This window comes from Hipposideros armiger, unplaced genomic scaffold, assembly GCF_001890085.2.
Source record: "Hipposideros armiger isolate ML-2016 unplaced genomic scaffold, ASM189008v1 scaffold_35, whole genome shotgun sequence".
NCBI classification, from domain to species: domain Eukaryota; kingdom Metazoa; phylum Chordata; class Mammalia; order Chiroptera; family Hipposideridae; genus Hipposideros; species Hipposideros armiger.
Window position 1 is genome coordinate 293,842 of NW_017731385.1, and position 10,709 is coordinate 304,550.

The 10,709-nt window shown below is 38.2% G+C and overlaps 2 protein-coding genes across 2 annotated transcripts in view; both read left to right on the forward strand.

The window, feature by feature from the left end:
• The window catches only part of LOC109380374 (chromodomain-helicase-DNA-binding protein 2), a 60,794-nt gene extending 51,349 nt beyond the window's left edge, over window positions 1-9,445 (forward strand). The window contains exons 13-15 of the mRNA XM_019637855.1: window positions 1,320-1,536; window positions 3,399-3,488; window positions 9,382-9,445. Of these exons, the coding sequence (XP_019493400.1) occupies window positions 1,320-1,536; window positions 3,399-3,488; window positions 9,382-9,387 (313 nt within the window). The 3' untranslated portion in view covers window positions 9,388-9,445. The remainder of the gene's footprint in view (window positions 1-1,319; window positions 1,537-3,398; window positions 3,489-9,381) is intronic.
• A 707-nt stretch (window positions 9,446-10,152) lies between these two features.
• The window catches only part of LOC109380360 (chromodomain-helicase-DNA-binding protein 2-like), a 36,415-nt gene continuing 35,858 nt past the window's right edge, over window positions 10,153-10,709 (forward strand). Inside the window, exon 1 of the mRNA XM_019637845.1 lies at window positions 10,153-10,167. Coding sequence (XP_019493390.1) covers window positions 10,153-10,167 — 15 coding nt within the window. The remainder of the gene's footprint in view (window positions 10,168-10,709) is intronic.

Consider the following 10,709-nt stretch of genomic DNA (forward strand, 5'->3'; position numbering starts at 1 on the left):
CATCTTAGCTGTAGAGGGCGCAGCATCACTGGCCTTCATGTGGGATCTGAACCGGGGCCCTGCTGCTCAGAGCTGGCATCCCAAGCCAACTCCTAACCACTCGGCTTGCCCCAAATGTCTTGTTTTTCTAATCAAACTGTTTTTAACTTGTACGAGCATATTACTTCCAGTTCTGTCTGGTTCACTGATGAATAAGCATGTGTTATATGTGTAAACCTCCAATGGCCTGATTTTCAAGAACCTTTTAATGTTTGCAACCTTATGTCATGTATGGATTCTTAATTTCCTGCCAAACGGGCTGTTTTCTATTTCCTGAAAATATTTTCCTAACCCTGGCCACTTCTTCAAAAATTTTTTCTTAAATCTGCACAATCCTTTCCCTATTAGTATCCTGTGCCATCCAGCCCATCTGCTAGAGCATTGTTTCTTGAAGCGTGGTCCAAGGAATACGCCTGCATCCGAATATCCAGAAGTGCTTGTTAAAAATGCACATTCCTGGGGTGGCCGGTTAGTTCAGGTGGTTAGAGCGCAGCACTCATAACACCAAGGTTGCCAGTTTGATCCCCGCATGGGCCACTGAGATGTGCCCTCCACAACTAGATTGAAGACAACTACTTGGCTTGGAGCTGATGGGTCCTTGAAAAAAACACTGTTCCCCAATAACAATTTCTAAAAAAAAAAAAAGCACATTCCTGAGCCCTTTCCCAGAATACTCAGATTCAGTGGGTCTAGGATGGGATTTGGGAACCTGCAGCGTACCCCTGCTGCAGATCATAGTGTATTTCAAAAGCAGCACGCAAGTCTGGGGAGTCGTGTACATAGCCTTGAACACCCCAGTGGCATACAGTGGAATGTGTGTGTGTTGGGGGAGGGTAATTTGAGCAAAGGCACGAGACTGTCAGGCTCTAGGGTTCACCAGCAGTGGGACTAGCCAGTCTGCCCCTGCTTTCTGTGTGGATGCAACCCAAGGTCATGTGCATGTGGACACCAGTGTAACAAAGCCCGCCTTTTCTGTTCAGAGGGATAGATGCCCAAGACCAAAACACAAGGTCAAAAACAGTTTGATCAGCCTCTTGCAGTAATCCAAATCTTGATTACGCTTAGATCAGTTGTTAGTCTGCTATGTATGTATAGCTTCTACTTTCTATTGAAGGAGACTTAATTGCAGATGAGAGGAAATACAGTTGAGGCTCACAACCAATGTCTTGCTTGGTGACGAGGCATGGGTGTTACTGTTGTTTGTGCACATACTTTTTGTGTGTGTCTGTGAACTAATGGTTTGGTTTTTTGTTTTTTGGTTTTGTTTTTTCTTTCTGCAGAAGTAACAGTGTAATCCTGGCTGATGAAATGGGCCTAGGAAAGACCATCCAGACCATATCATTCCTCTCCTACCTGTTCCACCAACACCAGCTGTATGGCCCCTTTCTTATAGTCGTCCCTTTATCCACCCTCACCTCATGGCAGAGGGAGTTTGAAATCTGGGCACCAGAGATTAACGTAGTGGTTTACATAGGTGACCTGATGAGCAGAAATACGGTGTGTAAACAAAAAGAATTGGGATAGAATCTGTGTTATAAATGTATTTTGGAAATTGACCTAAAGCCATGGTAGTGTTTAAAATTGTGATTGTGACACTGCTGTACCCCTGATACTGGGAGATTTATGTATCACAAAAATGCAACTCAGATGTTTTTTTTAAAACGTGCTTATTATATAAAGAAAAGCAATAGCAATATATGAATGGAACGCTCTCTTAGTTGGATTGCAGCATTAAGTTTTATACTCTCTGTCCTCTGTATTTCCAAGACCGTTTTCTAAAGGATTCTAGATGGACTTGAATACCTTACAGAATTGATATTATTTCTGCTATTTCAGCAGAGAGGTATTACTGAAACTAATTGAGTTTGTTTCCCAACCTTTTAAAATGGTGAGGTTGCATAATTTAGAAGAAAGGAATGAGGGGAAGGGGACAAACGAACCATTTCAGGGCTGCAGAAATGAAAATTATCTGTTTGTTATCAAGCTTAATTTGAGCATCAGGAACTTAGAGCACAGGGACTTGCGTTTATCTTTGTTTCGCAAATCATTTCTTGGTAATTAAGTTTTTAAAAAACACCGATTATAATCCAGATCCTGTGCTGGGTGCTTTATGTATATTACCTGTCTTCAAACTATGTGCTATTCTTTCTAACCTACTGATGAAGATACTGACTCCAAGAGTTTAACACTTGTCCCTAGTCCATCCAGCTAGAATGTGGGGTTGGGATAGAGAGGTACCTGGTCCCATACCTTAGCTCTTTGGCCCCTGTAAGTTAAAATAAACTCTTTCTGGGGGATTACTTATAAGAGCAAGCCTTTAGGAATCCTCAAACCTCTGAGAACTATTTTATAATCATATTATTATGCTAATTTAAGTTGATTTGTAATAAATATTTTCCTTGTCTCCCCAACCCAAACACTGGCAGATGTTGTTGCCCAAAATTTGAGTTTCTAAGCCTATAGTAGTTCTTAGTTTTGTTGACCCATTTTTTTAACCATAAAAAAGAAAATAAAAACTTCCTAGATTATGCAGAATGGCTTGAAGCAATGCATATAGTGGTGAAGACAAAGAGGGTGAACCCTGAAAACCTGTGGAGTCGGAGCAGTTTCCTTCGAGGTGTCCAGTGCTCCCCCCCTCTCTTTGTTCTTTCTTCCCACTTGGCGGTGGTCACCTACATGTACCCCTTGCCCTGTTCTCCGGTTCCTATGACAACAAACGACAGGCGCTTTGTTATGGGCCATTGTGCTGGCTGGGTGTCCACTTACACCTCAGTAGGAATGTCTTACTTTCGTGTTTTTTCACACTGACATTTTCACTCATGTTCAATTGTATTTCCATCCCACAAGCCTCCCTTTCCTTTTTCTTGGGGGCCACCTCTTTTTGCTGTATGATTAATGAAATTTCTGACTAAGCCAGATGTCGGAATTTGTTTTACTTGTTCAGAAAACTATTGCCCTACCCAAAGAATAATCAAATTATATTTCCTTAAGAAAATTCTCATTCTGGGCTATCCCTAGATAAATTCAGTTCACCAGGGTTAAATTGCTGACAGAATGCATTTTATTTTATTTTGTCAAATGTGTCAGGTTGTTGGGGGCGGCGGGGTGGAGAGGATGACAATTTATTTGAATTCTGGCACTAAAGTGTTTGCTGCTTACTGATAAGATCTTTTAATTCTAACTCTTACTGTTGGATATTGTGGTTGCGTAGGTCAATTTAGAATGTCTTGTTATTCATTAAATTCTAAGCAGATTTATTTTTTATTCGGCATGTTTCTGTTGCATCTGTCACAGTACTTGCTGGTGATACAGAAAGCTAAAAGTAGAAATGGTATCTTAATTACCGTTTTCTCTTACAGATACGGGAATATGAATGGATTCATTCTCAGACCAAAAGGCTGAAGTTCAATGCACTCATAACAACGTATGAGATTCTATTAAAAGATAAGGTGTGTAATCGGTAGCTAACAGGCTAAATTTTGTAGCGTGACTTGTTCAAGTGGTGGAGTCTGTACTTCCTACTTGCCATGTTATTTTTCTTTATTTCTTTAAAACAGGCAAATGAGCAATCAAAAAATCCACAAGGAGTATGAAAGTTACAGATTACAAAAACAGAACCTTACAGTTGCAGGGGACCTTAAGTAGCTTAGTCCAGTTGAGTTAAACAGGACGAAAGCGTAGTGAGGCCAGTGACTTCCCTGAGATAGTCCTCAGTCATTGGGAACTAGGCTTGAGCCCCATCACAGGCATTTCCCATTAATCGTCGTTACGGCATTTGTCCGGAGCAGACAGTATGGATGGTCTCTGAGAAAGGAAGAAAAACGAAGCTGTTTAGATTACCTCCTTTCCACAGTCACTGAGAAATATATGTGGCAGGTGACCCCATTGGTGATAATAAGTGAGAACATGCTCAATTTGGTGGCTCTTGGTGTTTCGGTGCTTCAGGGTTGGGGTGGAGAACAGGCAGAGAAGAACCTTGTTTAAGGAGAGACCACAGAACCACTTGGTTTTTGTTTTTGTGTCATTTTTGCCCAGCATGCCAATTTTTGTGTCCTTACTTTGGGGCACGCAGCAATGCCTGCATGAGAGAACCTCCCCTCCCCCAATGCCTTTTAGGTGAGGACGTGCTCTTTTGAATAGACACCAATCTGGCGACCAACAGAATAAACAGAAGAGTCCTAATATACTTGAAGTCAGTGAAGAATCAATGTTGCTGTGTATACCTTTGTGATGGTATTTTTGTACAGAGATAATTAACACTTGACAGTACTTTTGGGTGCCCTTCTCACCTGGTGGCTCGTTCTGTTTTGTTTTTACTTTAGACTGTGCTGGGCAGTATTAACTGGGCCTTTCTGGGAGTGGATGAAGCCCATCGGTTGAAGAATGATGACTCTTTATTGTATAAAACCCTGATTGATTTCAAGTCCAACCATAGGCTCCTGATAACGGGGACCCCTCTTCAGAATTCCCTCAAAGAGCTCTGGTCCTTGCTGCACTTTATTATGCCGGAGAAGTAAGCTCCTTCCTGTGTATTTCAAAACATGCTAGAATTTCTGAAATGCCAATGCTTTTATTTTTTTTTTTTTTTAATAGACCGTAGGGAAAAGGGATGGCATGATTTGGGGGAAAGCAAAGCTTTAACTGAGGCAGGAAGAAAAGTAGTAAAATGCTCCATCATAAATGAGAGAAGGCACAGACATCAGCCTGTTAAGGAGGAAAGCATATTGTCTGCCAAACAATTTGAATCAGTTACTGCTTTGGGGAAATAATGAGTAAGCAGGAAACCTCAGACCTTCTCACTGTGGTTCTAAGATTATAACTGAAAAGAAGTGTACAAGGAACACAATCTGACAAGTACTAAAAATATCTTAAATCCAAACCTTTGATAACAGAAGCACCAGCTGTAGGTCTTATCCAAGTCTTGAACTCATTAAAGAATTGTGGAATGTCTTTATTGACAAGGTTTTTGTGGGAGAGATGATGTGCACATTTCATAAAACTTAAAATTATCCAGTGGTGTTCGATGATACCTAAAATGAAATCTAAATCTTGTTACCCTTATTTGGAAGGCCCTCCTGAGTCTGGCCTCCTGGACAGTCCTCTGACTCATCTCATACCTGTTTCTCCATCACTCAGGCTTCAGCCATCCTGGCCATTGTTTTATTCCTTTATCATTCCTTTTGTCTGGAATGATTTTCCCCCTCCGTATCTTCACATGGCCAGTCACTTCTTAATACTTTTGCCTCAGTTTGTATGACTACCTCCTTTGAGAGGTCTTCTCAGACCACTTATCATCCGTACCCTTTTTATTTTCTGTACGGCACCTCTCTTTTTCCTTATTTATTTCCTCATTCATCTTGTCATTAAATTATATGTTCAGGTGTAGCAGGGATCTTGTTTACTTTATATATTGCTGGTCCGCATTGCCTAGAATAGTACTTGACATGCAGTAAACAATTCAGTTAATAGTTGTCAGTAAACAATTCAGTTAATAGTTGTCAAATTGACGGGTAAATGCCCCAGAATTTTTTTTAAATTCAGAAGATATTTGAGTGCCTACTATGTGCTATAAACTGATCATGGCATTTCGGATAGCCTAATGATATACATAGAAATGGTCCCTTCCTCCATGTGTTGTTGAAGTTTTTTTCTTTTAAACAACCTGTTGAGATACAATGTACACCATTGTAAAATACACCATTGTAAGTATACAATATTTTCCTCACCCAAAATGTTCCCTCTTGCCTGTTTGTAGTTAATCTCTGCTACCTCTAGCTTTAGGCAGTCACTAAACAGCTTTCATCTCTATAGAGATTTACCTTTTCTAGAAATTCCATGTAAATGGAATCCTAATCATAGTCTTCTGTTTTTGGCTTCTTTCACTTAGCATAATATTTTTGAGATTCACCTGTGTCATAGTTTATCAGGAGCTATTCTCTTATTGTGGAGCAATATTCCATTGGATGTCTATCCAGTCACCAGTTAATGGACATTGGATTGCTTTAGTTTGGGATCACTGTGTCTGTGTGGACATACCGAGGGTGCCCCCAAAAATGTATACATGTTTTAAGAAAGGAAAAAACTATTAAAATTGTAATACTCAATATATACCGATAACAAAAGATGAATACAAGTCACGTTTGACTTCTGTAATTACAAGAGGTGCTCGGAGTGGTTACCATCAGCGTAATTTTAATAGTTTTTTCCTTAAAATGCATATACATTTTTTGGCACCCTCTGTATATTGTATTTATCTTGGTTGCATGCTTAGGAGTGAATTTGCTGGGTTGTTTGGAATGTATATAGTTACCTTCTTAAGAAAATACCAGGCTGTTTTCCAAAGAGACTGTTCCACTTTACATTCCTACTAGAAATGTTTGAATTTGCAATTTTTCTATATCATAGAGATGTATTGTCAGTCTTTTGGATTCTAGCCATTGTGGTGGGTGTGTAGTGGTATCTCAAGTTTTAGACCTTACCTGTTGATCTGTGTTTCATTTTGACTTTTTGTTTTATTGTGAGGACCTAAGTTCTTTTTTTGGGGGAGGGGCACAGAGATTTTGTAAGTCGTCCCACCCAGTGTCATTTGTTGAATAGAATATCCTTTTTTTTATTCAGTTGTCTTGGTACTTTCGTTGAAAATCACTTCAGACCATAAATGTAAGGGTCTATTTCTGGATTCTCAGCTCTTTTCCACTGATACACATTTCTGTCCTTATGCCAAGGCCCTGTCTTGATTACTGTAGCTTTATACTACTGTTTAAAACGGGAAGTATAAATTCCAAATTTGTTCTTTTTCAAAATTCTTTTGGCTACTAGAGCCTATGTATTCCCATATACATTTTAGGGATCAGTTTATTCTGAAAAAAAATAAATCTGGAATTTTGATAGGCACTGCAGTGAATTTATATATCGATTTAGGGAGAATTAATACTGAGCCTTCTAAGCCATAATTATGAAAAGTTTTTTCCCTTTATTTAGACCTGTAATTTTTCTCAGTGTTAGTTTTTGAGTAAAGTCTTAACACTTCCTTTTGTTAAATTTATTCCCTACTTTAATTTTGAGTGGAGTTGTTTTTTTTAACCTGAGTTTTAGATTGTGCTAGAGTAATTGAGTTTTGTATATTGATCTTGGATCCTGTGAACTTGGAGAAATTATTTCCACTGTTTTTGTGTTTGTGTTGTTGTTTGTTTATTTCTCAGTATTTTCTAGATACAGGATCCCATCTTCTCCAAGTTAAGGTGGTTGTACTTCTTTTCTTAGTGTGGATGGATGGATGCCTTTTATTTCTTGCCTTATACTGGCTAGAACCTCCGTGGGGAATAGAATTGGTAGGAGTGTAGAATGTTAGCTATAGAATTTTTATAGGTAACTTTTTCTCAGGCTGAGGACATTTTCTTCTATTCCTAGTTTTTGAGAGTTTTTATAATGAATGTGTATTGGATTTTGTTACATGCTTTTTTTCCGAGTCTGTTGAGATAGATGACCTTGTGGTTTCTGTTCTTTATTCAACCAGTGAGGTATATTACATTAGTTACGTTTTAGATGTTAGGTCAACCTTTCGTTCCTGGGATAAATCTGACTTGGTCATGGTGTTTAATCCTTTTTTATGTGTTGCTGGATTCCGTTTGCTTAATAGTTTGTTGAAGACTTTTACATCTCTGTTCTTGAGAAGATAATTAGTTTCTAGTGTGTGTGAGAGAAAGAGATCTCCCGCCACCCCCCGCCTGGCTTTGATATTGGAGTCATAGAATGAATTGGAAATTGTTCCCTCCTCCTCTATTTTCTGAAAGAATTTAAAATTGGTGTTATGTTTTCTTTAAATATTTGATAGGATTCATCAATGTAGCCATGTGGGCCCTAGCTTTCCTTTGTGGGAAATTTTTTAATGACTAATTCAGTTTCTAGTTATGGTTCTCTTCAGGTTTTTCTGTTTCTTCTTGGCTTAGTTTTGTTAATATGTGTCTTTCTAAAAATCTTTATTTTATCTAAGTTGTCTAATTTGTTGGCATGAAGTTACAGTATTTCCTTATAATCCCTTTAATTTTTGAAGGGTCAATAGTGATCTAAACAATTTTTTTATTATGATAATTGGTGTCTTGTCTCTTTTTCTTGGTCACGGTGGGTAAGGATTTAACAATTTGGGGATGTTACTAAGGCTCATGTTTACCCACCGAGCAGTACCTGATGAAATGCTTGGCCATTTATGAGTTCAAAAATGGCAGCAGACTCTATTGATGCCACTTGGCCTGGTGGCAGTGCTGGCATTTGCTGTCTGTTAACTTTCCATCTTATCAGAGAGCATATGCTTGATCTATATCTTGAGCCCACCCGTTTATTATTCTGGGACTTGACGGGCCTCAGCAGGGCAGAGCCACCTGGTGTCAGAGAGCAGAGCAGGCCCATGGATCAGGGACTGAGTTTCCACTTCTAGCCTCAGTTAATGACACGCTTTCACCTGCTGAGCTTCAGTCTGCATACAAAACGAGGCTAGTTCTTCCAAGTGCTTCGCGAGCGTTTTGGTGGCAAGACAACGCACGTTTTTCTAATCATCATGAAATAAATGGCCTTCATTTTTGAAAGAAACTTGATCATAATGTCCCATTCTGTATTTCTGACGCACATTCCTTAGTGAACCAAAGATGGTTGAATTAAGATTTAAAGATAATAAACTTTAATATATAGAGTCCAGGCAGAATTTTATGATGGGTGACAAGTTTTTATATTCATAAATAAAGTGTGTGTCCCCAAGTTCTCTTAGTGTTAAATTTGTTTCATTTGTATTGCTTCTTGTCGGGGCTGTATAGTCTTGTTTACTATCATTATAATCCATTAACTTTTGAATGTATGAACAGTGAAGGTTATTTATGGAAATTATCTAACTTTTACCTCTGAACGGTGACACTGTAATACTGCCACTGATTTTTCTTACACCTCTGATTTTTGTTTTCCCAAGAAATTGCAGCTTATTAAAAGATAGCTCGTGATTAATTTTTCTGCATAATACTTCATCACAATAACTTACTATGCTAACATATATACTAATTGCATTATATACTGAAATGTTTTGTGAACTCTAGATCCAGTCTCAGATTTGGAAACCTGCTGTTATCCAGTGTAGACTGATGGAATTAACTCAATTAATTTTCCCTTTCCTTTTGTTTTCCCCTTTCTTATAATCAAGAGATAGTGACTGATTAAATTTATCTTTCCATATAGGGAAGATTCATTTTTTTTTTCCAGATTTTTTTCCCCATTTAGTTCCTTTTAAAAGGAAGTTTTGTTGAAAAAATACTTTAACATTCTATGTGACTGAGCAACACTATACTGTTTCTTGTCTAGGTTTGAGTTCTGGGAAGATTTTGAAGAAGATCATGGGAAAGGGAGAGAGAATGGCTACCAGAGTCTACATAAGGTGCTCGAGCCTTTTCTTCTCCGGAGAGTCAAAAAGGACGTGGAGAAATCCCTTCCTGCCAAAGTGGAACAGATCCTCAGGGTGGAGATGTCAGCCCTTCAGAAACAGTATTACAAGTAAGTGACTGGCTGGGTTAGGCCTGAATGGGACCAAAACCAGTACCATGAAGCTGTGAGATAGATAATTGACAAATAAAGTGCTTTTTTCAGTCAAGCCTCAACACAGGTTTATGTGGCAATTTAGTAAATCTATGGTCAGAGGAAGTTTTATTATATTATTCTTGCTTTTTTATTTGGCTGAGAATGTGCACAGTACTTTTCATTATGTAAGTGTCTGAAGTATATGTGAATTCTTAGTGCTCCCCCTGCCCCCCCCAACAATAAGCAGGCACCTTTAATGCATTCATATATTTCATCTCTGCCAGCAATTCATTTATTAAGGATCTGCGATGCACTGGTAGATACTGGGGATAGGAAGGCGAATGGAACATGTTCCTGCCAGCGCCTTGTGGTTTAGCTGGGAAGACAGACTAGAGACGAATAAATTAAATTAGAATATAAATAATAGACTATAATTATATATATATATATATATATATATATATTCTATATATATAGAATAGAATATAAATAATAGAAAATAAAAAAAAATAGAATTAAAACAGTGTTGTTGAATGACTGAGGCACATGTAGGGGGCCATGCAAGTTCAGAAGGTAAAGCACTCACCTCTGTACTGAAGGGTGAAGATGCTCCTTTTTATCCCTTCAGGTGGCACAGGCAGGTTCTGCACTTGGTTTAGGTTATTATACTGAGGGTGCCAGAAAATATACACACATTTTTTAAGAAAGGAAAAAACTGTATTAACATATAGCGATAAAAGATGAATACAAGTCACGTTTGACTTCTGCAATTATAAGAGGTGCTCAAAGTGGTTACCATCAGCATCCAGACACTTCTGATGATGGCAAACTACTGCTTGAGCAATGTTGATCAAAACGTTAACATCGCTTAAAATGTGTACATATATGGTTTTTTGGCACCCCCGGCATGTTGAAAGCAAAATGATAGGTTTGGGACAGAGGGTGGTGTATAACGTGCTTGTCACAGGCTTTAGTTTTGATGATTTCAATTTAGATCTGGAATAACTGAAACTAAATGTATTGCCAAAAAAATGACAGTCTTTTTTTATTTTTTAAATTTTTTTAAAGGTTTCCAAGATTCAGTTCAGCAATCTTTTTTTTAGATTTTTTTTTTT